General features: G+C 43.4%; 1 protein-coding gene across 3 annotated transcripts in view; it reads right to left on the reverse strand.

Annotated features, from left to right (window-relative positions):
* Positions 1 to 23510, reverse strand: part of FAM155A (family with sequence similarity 155 member A) — a 572359-nt gene that overhangs the window by 26135 nt on the left and 522714 nt on the right. For 2 of the 3 annotated variants that reach the window (XM_032610744.1, XM_032610746.1), the window contains exon 2: positions 4519 to 4690. In XM_032610744.1, the coding sequence (XP_032466635.1) occupies positions 4519 to 4690 (172 nt within the window). Of the gene's footprint in view, positions 1 to 3737; positions 4379 to 4518; positions 4691 to 23510 lie in introns of those variants that run through there. The other variant, XM_032610745.1, reaches the window with a different exon arrangement.

Raw genomic sequence — 23510 nt, forward strand, 5'->3', positions numbered from 1 at the left:
TTTTTCTCTCAAAGGATTATTAAAATGACTTCCCTTGCCTGAGGGAAATAAACCGCTTTAGGTCCCCTGCAGACACAGAGCCGCGCCACCAGGGGGCGCCCGTCCTCCATCACTGTATAATCAGACCTGTCACCCTAACGTGCAACAGCCCGCCGTGTTTTCCCAGGAGGCGGAAATATAACCTCATGCTTGTCACAGCTAAAAAATGAAATGCAGAATTTACACAGAATTCTCAAAATGTTTTATCTCCATTGTCAGTAACCCCCAGCAGATCTTTTACTTTATTTTTTCTTTCAATAATTCACCTATGAAAAATACAGCAGCAAATCAGGTAGGGTCTCTCTTATCCATCAATCAAGTGGCAATTTTCGCAATGTACGTTACCATAGCACCCGCAGCCTGAGACGCTCTGCTACTTCTGTGTTGTTAGTGTTGGCTCACCATTCCAGGTAAGCAATCCAGGATTTCTCCAGGGGATTCTAGAAGAACGCGAGGGAGTGTGCAGGGGGGAAACCCACGTAATTATCGCCATGATGGGTTGACAGCGCAGAACCCACAAAGGACTCCACCCCCTCACTCTGAAGACGAAGAAACAGTTTCTAAAATAGCAGAGTATTGTGTGAACCCAGCTTGAGAACAGAGCCCACCTCGAAAAGTTTTAGCTCAATAAAGCCTGACATCCAATGACGGGCTTCACCCTGACAGCACCTTGGAATTTCTCCCTAATTAATTTCTCAAACACCCCTTCAGCAACGCCTCAGTTTTATCCTCTAACAGAAAAACCAAGAGAGATCTCAGGCAAAGTGTCTTTCCTTCATTACCTGAAACAGAAGCAGAACTTAACAATAGGAGGAGGCTCTTCTCTCCTCTAGTTTTGTGGTTAAAACATCTGTCCTTCACCTTCAGCAACAGCCTGAGTCAAAGACGTTGTACAGCCAAGGACACGCATTCTCAGATATTTCATTTCTTAAAAGTAAGCTACCGGCTTGCCAAGGATCATAGCAGCAGATGACCAAAATGTAGACACGTAAAACACGCCCATGTAGGACACGGGTAAGTAATATATGCCTCAGAAAGAAATGATGCAATGAGGTTGCATCGAATAACTTACCCCAATTTTAAATAACTCCTGATTATTGAAAGGAATTTTGTCTACTCTGAACCCTCTAACTGGTTCCCTGATCCCAAGGACTGAGATGTACTTTTTGGGATGGATAACAGGAATTCTAAGCATCAGTATATATCTAATAAAAGCCTAGATGACAGGAAGACCTGGAGTCCTGTAATCCCAGTCCCTAAAAGATGGGATGATGCAGAGGACGCTGGGAAAAAAAAAGCCATAATGACGCCACTGGTTTGTCACTATGGAGAAGCGCCTTGAACAAAACTGACCCTCACCTGGACAGCATCTGCCGGCGAGACTTTTGCAGTCACGCGCTCGCTGAGTACTTTTCTGAGATGATTTTTAGAGGGAATCTCTTTCCTTCTGGAAGCTTCTGAATTGGATGTGTTTCCATTCGTAGGGAGACCATTATTAAAGGAATTTGAAGGAAACTGTCTGTTTCCTTCAACTCTTGATGATAAACGATTATAGTTTTCAGCACACAGAATGGCAATAAAATCATTTATTAATTTTTTAAAAAAGAGGAAGTACCGGAGGCAAGATGAAGACCAACCTACTTGGTGAACTCCTTTTAGTGAAATTGGGTTTAGTGATTGCCATTTACTCATTTCATTGAGGGGGGAGTCCAGCAGATGTGCTGTTCTGTGTGAGCTGAAACGTGGCTATGAGCCTGCTTCCCAGTGGGCCTCAGGTCCTGTGCAGCCCACTGGGGAACTAGGAAAAATACTCCCATTTCTCGACTAGACTTAGTCTCATTCTGAGTCCAGAAGACGCTCCATTCACAATGCGTAAAAGGTGTGTGAGATGACTCAATACTTACTCCAAGTATACCTGAAGGGCGAGTTCTTTGGATCTTCACGTCTATCTGTAAGAGGTGAACCTTCAAAGATCGTGTGACAATGTTTGGAAACAAATGTTTTATATGTAAAAGTCTTACTAGTTTCCCTACAAATGTGAGGCCACTGGGTTCCTGGGCAGGGTTTCACCAGTGGCCCCGGGAGCTCACTTCTTCCCAGAAGGAGATGTTCTGGGGACCCTGGTGTCTGGGACCCTCATCGGTAGTGACATGGCAGCAAGCAGTTCCCACCTGCAGAAATCTCTCCTGTTCAAGTCCAGCAGCAAAACTCAAGGGACCTCTGTGACCCAAGGTGGATAAAGGATGGCTGCTAGTGATAAGACACAGAAGAATTCTTCCAGGAAGCCTGGGTCACAGCTTAGAAAAGAGGATCAATCTGAAAATCAGTACCATTGTTTTGGTCAAAATTTTTCACAGCGCTCAGGGACCAAATGCCTTCATAATTTATTCTGCACGTTTTTGAGAAGTAAGAAAAAGAACATAGGCCCAGCTGACAGTGGGGAAAGAAGAGTCAGATTCCCAAATATTCAGTGACGAGATTCTCCCAGAAAGCTTCTAATTTTGGTGGCATTTTCCCCTGGATCCGACAAATGACAAATCTCTCCTCCTTTCCTATTTGTTTTCCTTAATGATGTAGATGAAAAAATCTGACTTTGAAAGACTCAAAGACAATTAAAAATATAAGATAGACTTTCTGCACATGTGCGAAAAGAGATTAATTTCCATGTTTAGCTTTCTGACGGCCTTGAAAGTGTATAGGGAAGCCGATGAACGTTCAAACCTGTATTTCAGATTCAAACATACAGAGAAGAGACCAGGAAGCAGGAGGAGATAGACAGACGCCTCTCCCTTCATCTGAGGTTCTTTTCTGCTCTGAGAATCTAGCGAAGCTGTTGACCTTCTCTAGGAAAAAAGCTACATGCATGAGAATGAACAAGAATACAACCTTTACATAAAATTCCAGAAGTTTCTCAGAAGTCCTAAAATCACAGACACCTCATTGGTCCTTAAGTCAAGAGATGAAGACCTTATCTTGATGACCATTTATTGAAGTTTTGTGTGGAAGACAAATAAATGAATAGCCCGTGACTGGTGAATTCTGGCTCAGATTCAAAGGAAGAAGGTGTTAATATCTTCCTTCCTTCCTTCCTTCCCTCTTCCTTCCTTTTATCTCTCTCTTCTCTCTCTTTCTCTGTCTTCCCAGTAGAGAGGAACCATATGAAAAATGATGTCAGCATCAAATCAGTGGAATAACAAAAATAATTGGTAAATCACTTTACATTCCACAAATCGCTTCCTTATGTACAATGGCTATTGCCTATGGATGACGTATCTCGTGCAGCTTCTCTATCTGTATTCCTCACTGCAGACATGCCTGAGGGGTATCGCTATCACTAATGTACTAACGAGGAGATGGTGGCTCGGAGAGAATGCATGAATAGAAACAGGAGGAAAGCCCATGTCTCTTAACCTTCATCCAGATATCCTTCCCATAAGTTTGGGCAGCACAAAAGTCATCCAGTGTGCAGGCAGGCGTTTAGGGGAGAGCTTTGCTGGACAGTCTCTTGATAGCACATCACTTAGAACAGGATGGGTTATGGATAGGCATGGAAATAAGTGCTCTAGAAAGAATCTGATAAATTCTCATGTTGAACATCTCAATATGTCACTCTGCTTAGAAGGGTCTAAAGTTTATTATAAGAAGAGGGGTTTTCATGTTTCTTCGTACATATGATGGTGTCTTATCCTTAAAACTTGAAAACTAAACATGCTACAACTCAAGCCATCCAGTTACAAGGACCCGCAGCACATTTTTACTGAGACAGCGTGAAGCAACAACTCTCATTATCACATTTCTGCAGCAAAGGGGATCGTTCTCACTTGTCTACTCAGCATTTATTTTTAAAAAGCAATCTACCCTTATCCTTTGCGTCTTATTCTACGTCTAAATTGTATAACACTTATAAATACCCAGAAATTGCATGCTGCTACTGGTGTTTTGCCCAGTCTGAGTCATTTGGTGAAAGAGGTAAACAATTTAACCGGACTCTAATACACATACACACACACGAGTAACTTAAATGGGCATTTCTTCATACTCTCGATACTTATTTAAGATAAAGTAACATAACACTTCTCAGAAAATAGATTTGGGACCTAAACTTGTTACCAATTTGAAGAAGAAACATAATATTACCGCCTTATCACGTCATCTGTTCTTAGGCTAATACAAAGATAAGGTAGGTAGAACCCAACCGACTCTAAGTCAAATTTAAGCAAATCCAAAGATTGCTGACGTTTTTCCATTTTATCCTTTTACAAACTTAATGATGGTGGTCACAGGTAGACGACACATCACGTGGCATCTCCAAATCAGTTTCGGGGTCCTTTCAGGGCTTCTGTGAAGGAAAGCATGGAATAGTCCCAGCCGAATCTTCAGGGTTACATAGGTGGAAGGAAACCCCCAACCAAACAAACACCACATAAGAAGCAGATCCACCGCGAGAGGCTGGGTGCCAACACCTGCCCTGCACTGTACCTGTACAGATGAAACTGGAGAGTCCCCCGTAGATAACTTCATCATTGTCGGGCAGTATGAACGGACACCTCGTCTGAACCTCCAAACAGTATTGCTTGCAAGGAATTGTCTTTCTGCAGTTCAGCTGTGCGACTTCAAAATACTGGGAACACAGCCAGGCTTTGTAGACAATCTGAAAAAAGAGAAGAATCAAAAATAGGGCGGAATGACAACAGTTCTGACTGATAAAGGACATGCTGTACTGTGAGACACATGCTAGGGCTTCAAGCGGATCATAAGAAAACTCACACTTGGAGACAGCGTATTCACACAAGGCCAGCTGCAAGCGATGTCTTGGCAACAGAGCAAAACATTTTTTGATTGAGCCCTTAAGAGAATGCAAAAGGTAATGTGGCGTTTGAGGGGATGTAACTCATGTGAAAAACAGTGGAGTTAAGCAGGGCCTGGAGTTTTTAAAATCCAGTGATATACAAGAAAGGAAATAACTGTGGATCCGCCGTGGTTATTTACTGCAGGGTGCGAGAGCCCTGCAGACACCGGCTATTCCCCCCAAGGGCACTAGATGGCGCTGATTCCCCTACAAAGATGCCCCCGCGGGCTGTGCAGAGGCGGCTGGTTAGAGCTTGAACTCCAGGGCACAGAACAAGCAGCGGCGGGCATTTAAATTGATGACTCACATCAAATGCATTAAATATCTCATCGTCCGAAAGCCGGGAAACACCCAACCTAAATCAGACACTTTATGTCGTGGTGTGGTGAGGAGAACGAAGAGGGAAACCTCCTCAGAGCCGCAACTTGGACCTTTAGATACTGTGATCCACATCGATATTCGATAAGTATTTGCTTAATTTAATAAAATGTGAAAGGACTATGAATTCACCTAGCTCTTTGTTTTTGATAGGTATTTAGGAAAGTAGATATTGAAAAAATGCCTTATTCTAATATAAGGGAACAAGGTGAAACTAGGCCCAAATAAAACCATGGCAAAGTATCACCATACAGATGGCTGTGACTCAGGTATTTCCCAGACCCTGGGCGCTGATGTCTTCTGTTTACCTGTTTCTAAGGCTAATACTAGCCTGGTAAGATTCTGTCGCCTATGTTTCTGCCCGGAAAAGTGGATGGTGTACCGTTAAATGTACACTAAGAGATCGTAAATACCTGACAATAGTAATAGCGAGTATTTATCAATTCACACTCTGTCTAAGCAAGGTACATACATTTTTTCCCCATGTAATTCTTAGCACACACATAGAAGGTAATTATTGGTCACACTTTGCACACATAATAATTAGCAACGGAAGTAAGTGGACAGCCTAGAATTCAAGCAGAATCTAGATAACTCTTGCCAGTATACTGTGAGGAGAATTCTTGTGTCAGGAAAGGGAGAGAAATAAACATCTCTGAGATACGTTCCAATGCCTCCCTTTTATTTTTGAGGGAGGGGGGGTTGAGAAAGTTAGATGTTTTGTGGTGGCACAAAACCAAAGAAACAAGATGATTAACTTTTAAAAGCCCTCAAGGATTTTCAGGGAAAAGCACACGATGACAAATGAATACACTTGTCTTCTTTCATAAGAACTCCGTAGTATAAGGAAGACCAGAAATCTTTTTTATAATGGCTTAGCCTTCTCCTATGGAGAGACATACTAAGTCATCGCTTTTCTAGGTGTCACTGAATAGTATAAATGATTATCTGATGCCAAACAATAATTTAGGGAAGGAACAAAAACAGGTTTAAGGTCTCTGATGATAAATGACTGGTTCAACTACGTTTACCCCCATCTTTCCTGGAGGGCTTGTACTTTCCTCTCTCTGTGGAAGTTACGCTTGCCAGGTAACTATGCTCGTGAAGGACGTCTCACCCCACCCCCGCTCTGCTGCTGCCTCTGGAAATCACTGCTGACAGTACAACAAACTGTTTGACAGTTGCCCATCCTACGGTCAATAGAAAATACTCTCAAGCTACAGTCTAGAAAAGGAACTGACTAGACTATTAAAACGGCCTAAAAAAGAATGACATTTTTACTTAATAGCTGGATAACAATTTTCTCTTTCTCCCAGAGCGTTTTCTCATTTCTTATTTTTCCCCCTGAAACCCTTGAGATGGGTTTGGGAAATATTTTACAAATAAAGAACCTGAGTTAGAGAGAGATTATAGTAGCAAATGGACAAAATTCAGGCCAGCACTTCCTTCACTGGGCCCTGGGGTAGCTGGACCTCTTCTGAGAGGAAGTGGAAAGTGATGACAACATGACAAAAGGTGGGTCTCTGGAGTCCTTGAGGGGAGGGTGGCAGTTCAGAGGGGAAAGGTCCTAGAGGTCATCTAGCTAAGCCTCTCATTTTAAAGTGAGAACTGGGGCCTAGGAAGATCACAGTTGATGGCAACCTCAAATCCCTGCCTTCTTGGATGTTGTTTTAATAACACAGCACATTACTGGGAAGGCATCAACTGAATCATTCTTAACGTAACGTACCTTTTTTTCTTTCTTTTTTTTTTTTTTTTTTTTTTTGGTACACGGGCCTCTCACTGTTGTGGCCTCTCCTGTTGTGGAGCACAGGCTCCGGACGCGCAGGCTCAGCGGCCATGGCTCACGGGCCCAGCTGCTCCGCGGCATGTGGGATCTTCCCGGACCGGGGCACGAACCCGTGTCCCCTGCATCGGCAGGCAGACTCCCAACCACTGTGCCACCACGGGAGCCTTTCTTTTTTTTTTTTTAAGTCAAGTCACTTCATCCCAGATCTGCACTTTCCAAACCTTCCCTTGAAATTCTGCGCAGTGGCTGTAATAATCACACCCCACCCCTGGGCTGATTTCTGGGTCTTCTCTGCACCAACATCACTTTACAAATCCCCTCGGTTTTGCGGGCCTAATTGAAGGTGTGAGGAGAGGAGGGGAGATCCCAGGGAGCTGTGGTCTATTGAACTCATTTCCAGATTCCCGATGAAGACTAGTTTTTTTATTTTTTAAGATAATTCTCAGTTTTCAGGAAAGTTCTGGTTGTAATGGTACAAGCATGGTTGAGAGGAAAATCCCAGGAGACAGACTGAGCGAGGGGTCCCTGTTCCCTGATTACGGGAAGTGATGTTAAGCTACGGGACTCTAGGAGGGGGATGCTTTATGGGGCTAGAAATATTGTTCATTACGGGTTATACCCAGTGCCCTGAATAATCATGGCTTTCAGGCGCCTCTTTACAAGTGACGTCATCATGCACCAGCGTGACGTCAGCATGCACCAGTGTGACGTCAGCACGCACCGGGTCTCACGACCTCTCTTGGCTCTGGGCGTTCCACACGACCACGGCTCACCTCCCGTAGAGCCTTTCACAAAATGTCCCAGATTCGTATTTTTCCCATAGGGACTTGGATTCTCATTTCTTTTAAGTATACTTGCCTCCCTCCCCCCAAATTTATATTCACGTTTTAGAGCAAGGGAACCAATTTATATTGCAAATATATGTTAGCCGGCTGAAAAAATATGTCGGTTACAATTTATTATTATTATTTTTTATTATTAAGAAAAATGTCAGGTATTGAACATGGTTGTCATCTTCAAATCAGAAGGCTGTTTTCCCTTTTCCCCCAAGAATTACTAAGGGCTAACTCTTCTTACATGTATACCATGCGTTGATGCGTTTTCTGAGGCCCTTCCCTGGCAGCTCTAACGCGTGAGTGGCGTGTGTCTGGAGCACGCGGGGCTGAAATCGCTGGTTCCGTAAGCCGTAGTCTGCGGTGGCGACCGCCTCGGGCTGAGGCACTTTGATGCACAAGGCATGTTGTTACAGTTGTGAGTGGGGCAGGAGGTCGAAAGAAATGTTCGCATGCGTATATCTGAGCGTCTTTCCTTAGCCCTGTGTCAGTGTCTGGTTAAAGCACACGTGGCACCCAGAAAATGGAAATACTGACATATTTTAAGAGGGAAGCAAGAAAACAATCCCCGCCTGAGGATAAGCCAGGTCATCTGAGGAAGAATATTCAGAGATGGACAGTGTAAGGAGACAGGCTCCTTGATCCGCCTAAGCCTTACAATGTCAGCACGCCTTGTCCCGCGGGGCTGCATCTTCGCTCCATTTCCTGCGTCGAATGCAAGTACCTTCCTGTTTTCTCCTGGTGACCCGCTTCGTGGGTCCTGTGATAACACTCGGTCTAATCCCCTGAACTTCAGAACGGCCCTCGCTTCCTGGCACCGCCCTATGTTTTTAAGTCCACCCAATCCATTCTCACCACCACCCTAGGCTCAGTCCCTTCAGGAGAGGGACTCCGTCTGAAGAAGGCAGGGCCAGCCCGGCTCCACCTGCTAGTCGGGTGTGATACCTGGAGGCCCACAGACGTGATGGCAACGATGACAAAAAGCAAATCAACTCTTCAAGCTTTCCTGAATAGAGGATGCTACCATCCAACGATGATCTCGGAAACGAAGGAAACCGGGGAAGAATTGGTCAGTGTGTCTCCTGCACAGTCCAGGACACACAGGAAGCCAGCTTCTTCTTTCCCTTCTTCCTCATTAACACAGTAAGTCCCCTACGTACAAATGAGTTGCATCCCGAGAGTGCGTTCGTTAAGTCCAATTTGTTCGTAAGTCCAATGAAGTTAGCCTAGGTACCCAACTAACACAATCGGCCATATAGCACTGTGCTGTAATAGGTTTATAATAATTTTCACACAAGTAATACATGAAAAACAAACAAAAAATAAAGAAAACACTTTTAATCTTACAGTACAGTACCTCGAAAAGTACAGCAGTACCAGCTATGTCACCACTGCTTTTAGGTTTGCTTCCGGACATCCTGGGCTTAAAATAAAGACGCTGTACTGCTGTACTCTACACAGTACCGCACAGTAAAGTACACAAATCACAGCACTTGTGGAGGATGCATGCACGTGACAACGTACGACACGTGAACTAACTTATGTGACTGGACATGAGAATACGCGTTCCCATCAAGTCTGCAACTTGAAGGCGTGTGTGTAGGGGACTTACTGGACGCCTCCTGCATTATCTGAGTTAATGACGTCCTTGCTGCATCTAGTTTCCCCTCCTCACCTCGCTATGGTTTGGTGTCAGCCTGAACTGCTTGCACAGAAACTTGTTCTTTCTAAGCAACCTGGCCCCTGTGGTGATAACCCAGCTGCTAAAATCAGCTATTTTCTTATCTGACTTCTTGGCAGCAATGAGCGCTGCTGCTGAAACTCTTTCTTGAAACGCTGGCCCCCGTGATTACGAGAATCCATTTACCCTGGGCTTCTTCCTTCTCTGCCAGCCACTACTACTTCATTGGCTCTTTTGTTGTAATTGTTGTTTGTTTCCTCTGCCACGCCCCAAAATGTTGGTGTCACTCAGGCTTCTGTTCTAAACTTCCTTCTGCACAGTCTTTCGTGGTAATCGTCCACTCTCACGATTCAGCTTGGTCTTTAAAACAGTGACGCCTAAATCCTTATTTCCAGGGCACCCCTCTTTCTCTCTCTCTCTCACCTGATCTGTCTATAAACTGCATCCTACATGCTTCTGTTTCCATGTTCTTTAGCATCTCAGCCTCTGCAAGTCCAGAGTGGAATTCAGCATCTTCTCTTCGGGAGAAGCAAGATGAGAGAAATCTGGGAGTTACCCCCAATGTCCCCTTCTACGCTCTCCCCAACCACTTTCTCCCCAGGTCCTACGAGCCTACGTCCTAGATATCAAGGCTCCAAATGTCTTGATTTCTGTTGACACTATTATCCCAGCCATTCCCATCGCTCACCTACACGACACGTCCACAGATGAGCATCTGCGTCTTCAGTCCTGATCTCCTCCCCTCCGTGCTGGTCCGTACCGGGGGGTTAGGGTAACCTCTGTGGGACTATTTGATTCTGTCACCACGCCGCTTTCCATCATCCAGGGCCTCTCCGCAGCACTCCGGGAAAAGTTCAAACTCCTTAAAGGACACTGAGCTTTGTGACCGCGCCCTGCTGAGCGCTCCAGCCTCTGAGCCTCCACCCCCATGCTCAGTCTGTGCGCTGCGGCTGTGGAAGGTGACACGCAGCGTCACTAAACGGCCTCATCCTCAGCAGCCCTGCACCCCTGCTTCCCCTTCGCCTCGCTCACACAGCCCTCAGCCTGATGGGTTCCTACCCGTCCTGTGTGACCTCATCTGTAAACCTCCTGCCCCTGATCTGTAAACCCACCCCGAAAGCCTCTGGAATGTTCTCTTCCTATGGACTCACACTGAAGGCGACACTCTTTGCTTGCCTGCTTCCCTTCTAGGCTCCTGTAAAGGGGCCTCGTGCAATTCTGCATCCCTGGTGCTCTGGGTGTACCTGGGAGAAACTGACTGTCCATGGAACTGTCCTTGGAAGTTCACACCATGGCCTTCAGGCGCGCAGCTCTGTCGGGTGATTTGGTTCCTGTGAGCAAGTCCACCCGGCTCTGAGATACTAACAGGGCAGACTCTAACCACGAACCCTTACGTGCTTCCAAGACATTAAATCCTATGGACTCCTTGTAGGTATCAGCAAACTCCCTTATCGGAGGCCGAATAAATCCTATCGAAAGAAACTTTAAAAGCCCACTTCATGACTGAACCTCTCTTTCCAAGCAGACACCGTGGTTTAGGTGCTGAGACACAACATGGACTGGGGTTCCAAGCAGAGAAGGACGTCCACACAAAGAGAAGGCTCAGTGGGCGGGACTCAGGGGAGGCCCGCAGCGCTGCCAAGGGCGGAATTTGCTCTGGCCTTGTCATCGGAAATGGACAAGCTGCTTTGGCTGGGATCATGGCAAACGTTTCTGGAGGACAGATTACACTACCTCATCCCTTTCCAAAACAGTTCTATCGTACTTCCAAAATGAATTATTCATAGTGATAGAAAAGGTGAATTAAAAGCTCATGTTAGAGACCAAGCTGTCAGGAACTGTGCGCGTGGTCCTCGGGGAAGAAGGAGGGTCAGCAAGGGCCCAATGGGGAGTGATGGAGGCCAGCAGCAGAGGCCGCATGAGGCCAGGAATCATTTCGCAAAACATCTGATCGTGGAGTTGCTGAATATTTCACCAGTGTCCTCCTCTTTTTCCAGCTGGAAAAACCAAGAGAGAATTTAATATCTATATTGGAACGGCTGAGAATTGCCAAATAAGGCATGACTTTCCCTTCCATTATGGGTAACTCTAACATTGAGCTGTGTTTGAGGGGATGGACTCCTTGAATGAAAGCACCATATCATTTACGCAGTACAAAGAAGCCCTCAAAACCCTGAGTCTGTGCACCGCAGATAAAGCTTTAAAGATGATGGGCATGGAATAACTTTGGAAAAATTCAGGTGTCAAGCGAACAAGAGGACTCAGGAAATATGGTCAGCATTTTAATAACACTGTAAGTCCAAGGTAATAAGTGATTCTATTAGAAAAGAAAGGAAGGAAGTCCTTTCATGGAAACCACTTCTGTGTGTCGGCCATGGGTGGACATAATGGTGTTTTCTCAACAGCCTTTTCTAGAATCGGGAAAGACAGGGATAAATGACAGCTTCCTTGTAGACTATCAGCCGAACAATACGTTGGAAATGCAGCAGTGTTACATATCCCAGGGTCCTCTAGATACACTACGTATCTAACGTGGTCTGTGTTAACTATCATCAAAGTGCCCATGATCCTATTAGAATTGATAGTTTTAAAAAGGCAGTGAGGAAGCACCTCGATATAAATTCCGTTTGGGGCTCCATACCTTAAGCAAGTTGAGAATGTTGAAAGGGGTTTAAAAAGTAGGAAATCAACCTTTTGAAGGAAGAAATGGAAGTGAGTCTGTAGATAAATCTGAGACTAGTCTTAAGCATGTATTCATCAAGGAGATGGGAGAGTCAATACGGTAGCGTCCCCTTATTTGGGAGGACTCACATGGGAGAGTCAATACGGTAGCATCCCCTTATTTGGGAGGACTCACATGGGAATTCACGAAGCAGTTGATTAATAAATGAATGAGGGTTATAATCCACAATCTAGAGGATGTTTAGAAAGTACCAATGTATTCAGTAGAACAGCAGTAAGTAATCAGTACATTCACTAAAAAATGCAGCCGTATTCACTTTTTTCATACAGGTAAATAGAACGGGAGTTGCTTATTACTGCCTCTCACTTAATAGAAACATCCAATAAAGGTCTAAAGAAAGTTAAGGCATAACTTTCTCATAGAACCCAAAGTAAAATATGGAAAACTTGCAATAATAAAGCAAAATTTATCTAACCATCTGATAATTTTACACAGTCTTACACTTTATAGAACTAGAGTATAAAATGCTCTGGGTATATATCTAAATTTTCTACCTCTTTGCAATATAGTCAAGACATTTCTGTATGAATAATACATGATGACACCCCACTTTACAATATCACAGTCATAAGAGTTGTCAGTTAAAACAACAATAATGTCTTCGCTCAAAGCAGGTGTTGCTGCCCCCTGGTTGAGTGGACTCTTTGTGCGTTATTTTTCTCCCAGATGCGAAGGAGCGCTTCTGATTCTGTCATCACCAAGTCCAAGCTCAGCAGCTATGATTATGGTTTTTGCTTTATCCTGACACGTCCTGTTCTTGAGGACCAGGGACAGGAGAGATGGCAGCTCCTTACGGAAACTATGTGCAAACCAGCGCCTTGGGGATGCAGCAGTGCTGTGTGTCATGTGGCCATTGAAACATGCTATTTATTTACACCTGGTCCTTAGATAAACAGGATCACAGCCAGAAAAGTGCCAGTGAGCCTCTTAGAGTTCATAGCTTTAAAGTACGACAGAGTGAACACTTCAAAATTCTCATTAGAGTAGAGCTGTAGTCGGTTGTCACGATGCAGGAAGAGCTAACTGATTTCTACCAACCTTGGCTTCAAAGGTATCGTTCAATCCATCCAAAGCTATTTACTGAGAGCCAACTATTGGCCTGGCTGTAGGTACATACCCTGGGGACATTTTCCCTGGCCCCCAAAGTAGTCCTGTCAAATTAAAGGAGACAAGGCCAGACGTGGTAGGCAGTGTGTTACCATCAGGGTGCTTTGGTTTGAAGAAAGCAGAGGTCAGTGATGACTGAGGGTGGCCGGCGGTTCTGGAGAAGAGAAGGGGACAGTCAAGACGGGGAGTGGCGTGGCATGTCAGAGAGGGGACTGGAGTGGGGGTCAGTGTGCCTGTGATACAGGACAGGGAAGAAGGAAGGGAAAAGGACAGCAGGAAGACAGCAAGGAGGGGGGACAGATAATAACTATTTACTACATAGGCAGACCTAGGAGATATTGTGGGTTCGGTTCCAGACCACCCCAATATACCAGTATCGTAATAAAATGAGCCACGTGAAATGTTTGGTTTCCCAGTGCATAGGAAGTTATGTTTATATTATACTGTAGTCTACTAAGTGTGCAGTACCATTATGTCTAAAAAAATAATGTACATACCTTAATTAAAAAATATTTTATTATTAAACAGTATTAACCCTTATCTGATCCTTCAGCCTCTTCTGCTGCAGGGTCTGGCCTCCAAGCTGGTGGCTGCTGACTGCTTAGGGCAGCGTTGCTGAAGGCTGGGATGGCTGTGGTCGTTTCTTAAAAGAGGACAACGCTGAGGTCTGCCCATCCTTTGATTCTTCCTTTCACGAGTGATTTCTCTGTAGGATGCAATGCCGTTTGATAGCCTTTCACCCACAGTAGAATTGCTTTAAAAACCGGAGTCAATCCTCTCAAACCCTGCCACCACTCTCAACTAAGTTGATGCACTATTTTAAATCTTCCGTTGCCATTTCAACAGTCTTCAGAGCGTCTTTACCAGGAGTTGTTTCTAGATCATGGAACTACTTTCTTTGCACATCCATAGGAAGCAACTCCTCGTTCTCTCAAGTTTGATCATGAGATGGCTGCAGTGCGGTCCCATCTTCAGGCTCCACTTCTAATACAAGTTCTCCTGCTATCTCCACCACATGTGCACTTACTTCCTCCACGGAAGTCTTGAGCCCCTCAAAGTCATCCATGATGGTTGGAATCAACTTCTTCCAAATTCCTATCGATGTTGATATTTTGACCTCTTCCTGTGAATCGCGACATGTTCTTAATGGCATCTCTAGTGGTGAATATTTTCCAGAAGGTTTTCAATTGACTTTGCCCAGATCCATCAGAGGAACCACTATCTATGGAAGCTACAGCCTTACAAAATGAATTTCTTAAATAATAAGACTTGAAAGTTGAAGTTTCTCCTTGATCCATGGGCAGCAGAACGGATGTTGTGTTAGCAGGCGTGAAAGCAACATGAATCTCATTGTACATCTCCATCAGAGCTCTTGGGTGACCAGGTGCGTTATAAATGAGTAGTACTATTTTGAAAGGAATATTTATTTTCTGAGCATTAGGTCTCAAGAGTGGGTTTAGGGCTTCCCTGGTGGCGCAGTGGTTGAGAGTCTGCCTGCCGATGCAGGGGACACGGGTTCGTGCCCCGGTCCGAGAGGATCCCACATGCCGCGGAGCGACTAGGCCCGTGAGCCATGGCTGCTGAGCCTGCGCGTCCGGAGCTTGTGCTCCGCAACGGGAGAGGCCACAACAGTGAGAGGCCCACGTACCGCAAAAAAAAAAAAAAAAAAAGAGTGGGTTTAAAACAGTCAGTAAACCGTGTTGTCAACAGATGCACTGTCATCTAGGCTTTTTGTTACATTAGTAGAGCACAGGCAGAGTAGTTTAGCATAATTCTTCAGGACCCTCGGATTTTTGAAATGATAAATGAGCATTGGCTTCAGTTCAAAGTCATCAGCTGCATAAACCCCCAACAAGAGAGTCAGCCTGTCCTTTGAACCTTTGAAGCCAGGCATTGACTTCTCCTCTCTAGCTATGAAAGTCTTGGTCACATCTTCTTCCAATATAAGGCTGTTTTGTTTACACTGAAAATCTGTCGTTTAGTGTAACCACCTTTATTAATTCTCTTAGCAAGATCTTCTGCCAATACTTACTGCAGCTTCTACATCAGCATTTGCTGCTTCACCTTGAACTTTTATGTTATGGTGATGGCTTCTTTCCTTAAACATCATGAACCAACACCCTCTGCTGGCTTCCAAGTTTTCTTCCGCAGCTTCCTCCCCTCTCTCAGCCTTCACAGAACTGAAGAGAGATGAGGCCTTGCTCTGGATCAGGCTTTGGCTTGAGGGAATGTTGCGGCTGGTTTGATCTTCTATCCAGACCACTCAGACTTTCTCTATATCAGCACTAAGGCTGTTTCACATTCTTATCATTTGTGTGTTTGCTGGAGTAGACTGTTAATTTCCTACAAGAACTTCTCCTTTACATTCACCAGTTGGCTGTTTTGCACAAAAGGACTAGGTTTCAGCCCATCTCAGCTTTCAACATGCGCTCCTCACTAAGCTTCATCATTTCCGGGTTTTGATTTAAAGTGAAAGACGCGTGACTCTTCCTTTCACTTGAACGCTTAGAGGCCATTCTAGGGTTATTAATTAGCTTAATTTCCATAGTGCTGTGTCTCGGGGAATAGGGAGGCCTGAGGAGAGGGAGAGAGACGGGGAATGGCCGGTGGAGAAGTCGGAACACACACACATTTATCAGTTAATTTGGCCATCTTATATGGACACAGTTTGTGGGTCTCCGAAACAATTATGACAATAACAGCAAAGATCACTGATCCCAGATCACCATAACAAATATAATAAAAATGACAAATTATTAGAATTACCAAAATGTGACACAGAGACAGGAAGTGAGCAAATGCTTTTGGAAAAGTGATGCCGATAGCCTTGATGGACGCAGGGCTGCCACAAAGGTTCAATTTGTAAAAACCACATTAAAATGAAGTGCGGTAAAACTGAGGTATGCCTGTACTCAGCTCTTCACCTAGGTTTCAGTGCACTGTCTACGTGAGGTGAGTGTGAGTATTCCAGTTTTACTAAGGTGAAAATTAAGATTCAGAGAATTCCGGCAATTTGGCCGAAGTCCCACAGCAGAATACAGCAAAGCCAGGCTGAGATTTCAGGTCATTTTACCCAGCACTTCTACCCCGAGCAAAATGTGTTTCATTGTACCCCACAGACTTCAGATGTAAACAAATACTAACTTCTGATAGTTTATGTAGATTGTTCCTGGGTCTTCTGGGGATAAGCTCTGGAGATCCGAACATTTTCAACACTGTGTACTTCGCTTCATCTCAAGAAAATACTTCAGCAACTGCTGTTTTAGTCTATAGTGAAAGATTTAAAATACAGCAAAGGATCACAGTGTTTGTGATATTAACACATGCTCAAAACTCCAAGCACTGGTGACATGAGTAACACTACCGTTAATGAGAGAAGGGCCAGAATTATGTCTGAAAACAATTGCCTGTCGTTTGAACTAACAGCTACCACCAATCAGAAAGCTACTTTTGCTAGCCCTGGTCCTAAATCCTTGCTGCTCTCTCTTTCTCTTTATCATGTGAACATTTATTCAACTATTAAATTATACAGAACTGATACCAAACTGTTTATCTTTGAAACTGTACTTGCTACACATTTTTCACTCTGTCCTTTTACAATTTTAGCATATTTCCCTTCCATAAATATTTATTTATAAAGTGTTCTGACATGGACATACACACGCACATAGACACACACATTCACACACGCACATACACACATAGACACACACAGACATACATACAGAGACAGACATACATATAGAGACACACACAGAGACATACATACAGAGACGCAGACATACAGACACACACAGACATACATAGACACACACATTCAAACACAGACACACAGACATACACACGGAGACACACACAGACATATATACAGAGACACAGACATACACACAGACACACACAGAGACATACATACAGAGACACACACATACACAGACATACACACAAACACACACACACAGACATACGCAAAGACACACACATACATACAGGGACACACAGACACACACACACAGACATACTGAGACATACACAGACACACACACATTTTCTCTACAGTTGGCCAGATCCCATTATCATATCAAGGAAAAATTGCCTTCTGCCTTTCCTCTTACAGTGGACTTGGAACAGAGCTATTTCTTTTAAGTTCAAAATAAAAACACCTGACTACTTCCCACAGCCATGAACACTCCTTACGTTTCTCTCTGTGTAGAATTATGACTCCAAGGGCCTTTAGAGCATTCAGTTCCCTTCATAAAAGTTGTTTTCTTGAGGGTCAGTGAGCGGGGAGGATTTATCACAGGGAGAGTCCAAGCTTAAACACAAACCGAGGCTAGAATAACAGACTGGAGAGGACACACTGGGTAAGAGAGATCAGAAAGCAGTGCTATTTGTATGACATTAAGTCAAGAAATCAGAAAATGCTAGCAAAATTAGAGTGTGATTTTATTCCTTAGAATTTAAGATGCTTTTCCATTGTTTAAAATCAGTTTCAGCCAGAAAATGTCTGTCTTCTGTTACAAGAGCAAAACAAGGTTAATTGCGTATTTACTGGAATTTGTAAACATTTAGATGGAAATTGCTTCCTTCCAGTGAAAATTCGCCAGTAACCTGTATCTTTTCACCTAGTACACATGTGAGAGGTCATTCATTCACTGTGGAACAAAGTGAGTAGGTAACAACACATAAGAGCCTGACACTTGAATTTCAAACACCTACAGTCTGAAAACTGTTAACGTCAGTTTCCCGACTTCTCATCATTGCTATGGATCCGCAGGAATAGGATGATGATTATAACAAATAGGTGATTTCAGATCTTACAAATGCGACATCTTAAGAAAAGCAAAGACGATCATGACTGACACTTACACAGCACTTACTACGTGCCAGAAACTGTTGATAAAAGTATAACATGTAGCAGCTCCTTTCATTTTCGCAAGAAACCTCTGAAGTAAATAGTAATATTTCTCCTTTTTTTTTACAGATGTGAAAAAAATGAAGCCCAGAAACTTTAAATCCTTGACTAACGTGAGCGAGCTATGCCAAGGGGGCAGCATTTAAACGCAGGCTGGCTATTTTCTGACTAGTTTCAGATCCCACGCACCCAGCCATTCAGCTATGGGACCGGCATGATGACTGCTAGGTATTTTACATTCACCAAAGCACATGGTTCACGTGTCACTGTACATGTTGTGTGTAGACATTCTTGTATTACATCATTTCAGGAGATTTCTTTTTGGCAAAATAAAAGTATAGACTGAGCAACTCGACATACCATCGGAGCAGCACAGAAAATTCTCTGAGGTCGTGTATCATTCATTGCCAACAATTCTCTTCCTGTTTGAGTCAAAGCTCCAATCCCTCTCTCTATATCTTCCATTTCACAAAACACAGATGTTGCGTCCTTCTATATGGACTTGTACTTGTGTATAAACTTTTCTCCAATATTTTTTGTAGAAAAAGTATGACCATCTCAGCCTCCAGCAGGCAATGCCGTTGCCTCCAAATCCTGCAGTTCTGATTGGCTGTGAATCAGGCCACACCTGCTTTTTGGTTGCCTCAGTGTCTCCTTTGAAATTGGTAGTGTTGAGGCAGTGTGTCACAGACGAGACTCTTCGTTAGGACTGTGCTTTACTTGAAACTTGTAGAGAGTCCTCTGTGTCTAGCACTGTGCCTTGATCTATGCAGAGTTATTGAATGGGTTAGATTATTGCAAGCTAAAGATGTTCAAGACACAGGTGTGTAAAACCCCTTCCAAGAAAGGTGTTTGGTAAATACCATGCCTGCCAGAAGATTTTAAACATCATTATGAATGAACTTGGACCTTCTGATCAAATATTCTTGACGATCACTTTAAGTTAAAATTCGAACACACTGCTTTTCTGAAACATCTTCTCCATTACATCATTCAAGTTTGCATAGTACTGGTAATTTTCACGTCTCTATAGACAAAAACATAGGAATGGCTGAAACTGTCAACATCCCCCTCCCCACTGCCAATACATGCAAGTTTTACATGACGAGATTGACAATGAAATGGAAAAGAATATATAATGGAGAGATAAGAGCCCTTCAGGCGACAAGGATCCAAAGGAAGCCATGAGCAATGTCACTTTATTACTTGTGGTGGGTTGGAGACGCGCATTTATTTGCGCTTAGGTTATTTATTTGAGCTCCAGTTAGTAATACCAACCTCCTAAGGTTTTAGGAAGGACAAAATAACCAAATATATGTAGGGGAAAATAAAATACAATCAAATCTAATAACAATCAAATCTAATAATCTAATAAAATACAATCAAATCTAATCAAATCTAATCAAATCTAATAAGACTTTGCCGATGGTATGTGTTGGCAAAGTCCCTGTCTCACAAGGCCAGCTCTTTATGTATAACACACTGGTAGAAATACTGAATTTTGCCTTTTTTATTAACTTGATCATTCCACCAACATCTACTGAGTATTATGTGAAGGGCCTAGGCCAGATACGCTGGTAAAAGGAGTGGTACCGTTATTGATTAACCTGTATTTTTTGGTTAATTTAGCTAAACAGTGATATCAATGAAGGTTAATCTCAAAGAAGGTTAATGGCAGCTACAATCTATTATAGACCGTTTGGAAAATATATAACACGAGGTAAGGAGGCAGCATGGGATTATGAACATAGCTCCCATCCTTCTACTGAAATAGTCTCCTTATTGCCAAGGTGACAGTAATTCAGTGAAATCAGCCCATCCAACACCTCTCTTATGATCTTAGAAGACCCCGCATCTCCTAGAGGTAGAACAGTGAGGAGAACTCGGTGTGAGGAGGGCGGGGGGGGGCAAGTGAGGGAAAGCAGACAAGGAAAGGCAACCCCATCATCACAGGGAGAAAAAGACCTGGAAGGTAAATGTATACCTCTGGCTGGGGGGCGAAGCTATGACATAAACCTTTCATGGTGCTCTATTGCCATGTTTAGCTCAAACATACACCAGAAAGAACTCAGTCCTTTTGAGTTGTTTACTTTGTTCTTTGAAACGACATCAAACACAGAAGGTAAGATACAAGTGGAAGGGTTCTGGAGGCTCGGTAGACGATGCTTCTGTTTGTCTGCCTGAAAATCCTCCATTTCAATTAGTAAAGGTTCTCTTCTGCCATTTGGTTATCTTGCATGGTTCAAGCCTACCAGCTTCACAGAAGCTCTGTCATGTGACTGTTTTATAGTATTTTCTAATATTGTTTTGCCTTTAGCTCCCAGCGTAATACTATTTGAACCAGAGATACCACAGATAAAACAGAAACCATACTTTAGACACATATACTCAAATACTGAGAAGTAGTAGTAAACCTAGGTGAGCATATTCATTTTGGATTTCATTTAAAAATTTGCAACGAGGAACTATATCATGGAAATACATGCTCATCTAAAACCAATACGAATCATGATGATGGGACCACGTGCTGCTGGAGAAGCCCTTCTCTCCCCAGGGAAAGGGAGTTTTCATCACATTGGCCCTGTGATAAAGAGAGTGTCAGATCATTTCTCATGCTGGGGGACGCACAACACCTGTAGCATAATTAGGCACTCAAAATCTGTTTGTATTTTAAAAGTGCTTTACATAACTGTTATTATGCACCCAGGGATGCCTTTAGATCAGCTGCTAACCTTTCTGCACAGTTCAGGAGAGCGGGGCAACGAGCCCACGGGCGCTTCACAGTGCGTGAGAAATCCGGAGGAAAGCTTGTTTACCAAGAGAAAGCAAAGCTTCCACAGAAAAAGCAGCAGACTGAACCCATGAACATCTATATTTTTATTCCTGGTGTTAAATCAATTCCCCTCTCTGCACCCGGACTCAGGGAGCAGAGATCATTAAGAACACATTTAAGTGCTTAATTAGGTTTTGAAGGAGGTTTCTCCATTAACATTAATTAAAGTCTCCCTGGGCTCCAGAAAGCTCATTTGCCAGCTAGGGGTTTCCCAGGTTCACTCATCTTCTCGTTGCTGCCTCTGCAAAACTATCTTTCTTGCCTTGGATTCCAAACCAAGCTTCAAGTATGTGCAAGAAAAACCGAAAAGCAAAGGAGCACCGTTCCATTCCGTGATGGACGATTTGGCGTGTTATAGAGAAGTCCTTCCTCATATGATTTTACCCTTGACAGGGAAGACGATGATGGTTACCCTGAAATAATGTGCTAGTTGCTGCTAACTGCCCGTGGTTAACTTGTTCTGGAGATGCAGCCTTCCATCTTTGTGGATAGAAACAGTTTTTCATGAGTATGTTAACTTTATTAGGTTGATCCATAAATAATTCCTGATATTCAACTATTCTGATCTCTAAAAACAGCAATTTCATACGGCTCAATCTAATAAACTAGAAAGTCTAGATTTTATACAAGAAGAAAAACTACACTCTACCACCAAATCTTTCTTTTTTCCCTCCTTCATCTCTATATGCCATTGAATTTCAAAAGCATTTCTGTATCTTTGCATGTGCACTAAAGCACGGAATGTCAGCAATTTTATCTTTGGTCTTGCCTGTTGGGATGAAAAAGCCTTTCAGTCTTTTTTGTGTGACTATATTGACATTATTGTATTGACTTCCGTATGTCCGTGTGTCTTCTCTTTTGGGTGTTATTTATTGTTTTTGCCCTTCAATGTGGAAGGAACAGTAGGAAAATTACAAACTTCAAGATAATAAGTATTTATTGCTTGTCTAGTAGGTATTGTGAAGAATACAAAGAAGACATGAGGAAGAAACATGAAAGGGAACCAGAGAAAGAGATAAGAAGGGATAAAAGAGAAAGATGCCCTGGCCAAGCTAGGGAGTTGAGAAAAAGAACCACTGAGGGCGCCTTAGACGCTGAAACCCCATGACAGCTGTGGGTGGTTCTAGATTCAAGGGTTTGCAATTTACCAAGTGAAAGCTAAGTAGTGTGTATTTTGAAATGGAATATTGGCAAATATAGTTTTTTAAAAAATATTTGCCCAGGGCAGGGTAAAGAGGGGATTAGAAGAATGAATTTGTGGTCTAAGACCGTCCATCTGACACAAAAATCTTTAAATAAAAAAAATCCCACAGTCCCTCAGTTATTTGCGTATTTTGGCTGTGTTAGCTCAACTGTCTTCTACCACGTGAATGATTTTAAACATTCCATAGGTATAATTTGTCGGAAAGTAGTCGTCCAGATTGCAGCTCTCTTAATGGTTCATACAATCAGTGTTTTTGCCCCGCCGTGCTTGAATAATTGTGCATATTTGAAGATGCATTAATTTTAGACTAGACAAAATTGCCTTTACATGGGAGAGTTCCACAGAAAAAATCTACGACTTACGTTTTTCACTTCCTTCTTCTCAGCATTGCTACAACCGACTACATTTTGGTCTCACCGGTAGCTCCTTGAGGGCTTCTGAGTATAATATACAAAAAAGCAGTTTTTGATCTGTGCCAAAATGTTTCCCTCAAGAGAGAGTTATTAATTTTTTCTGTGATTTTGAGTACCAAAACTGATCTGTGCATTTCAAAGAGCAACCCAGAACCATATGCTATGGCATCAAGGTAAAGGGGAAGGAGAATGGAAAATACTAGGTGCTCTTCAAAAGTCTTTTACATGTTCTGCTTAACTGATGACTGTAGACAGCCTCTCTAGCAGCAGAGGAGTTTCAGTGTTTCATCACATGTGCAAGTAGTCTAACATTTTAAAACAATTTTAATTAATTAATTAATTTGCGGTACGCGGGCCTCTCACTGTTGTGGCCTCTCCCGTTGCGGAGCACAGGCTCCGGACGCGCAGGCTCAGCGGCCATGGCTCACGGGCCCAGCCGCTCCGCGGCACGTGGGATCTTCCCGGACCGGGGCACGAACCCGCGTCCCCTGCATCGGCAGGCGGACCCTCAACCACTGCCCCACCAGGGAAGCCCAATTTATTTATATTTTCTAATAATAGAGTTCAAAATGGATGGGTGTTCATAGTGTGTCGGGACAACTATGAAAGTTAGGGCACTTACCATAAGCAAGTTTGATGAAGCAAATTTGATCGAAATTTAAGCATCTGCAAATAAGGTGTGGGAAGAATGGAGAGGTCCGAATGTCAGTCCTGCAGATCATGGCCGTT

Source organism: Phocoena sinus, chromosome 18 (assembly GCF_008692025.1).
Source record: "Phocoena sinus isolate mPhoSin1 chromosome 18, mPhoSin1.pri, whole genome shotgun sequence".
Classification (NCBI taxonomy): domain Eukaryota; kingdom Metazoa; phylum Chordata; class Mammalia; order Artiodactyla; family Phocoenidae; genus Phocoena; species Phocoena sinus.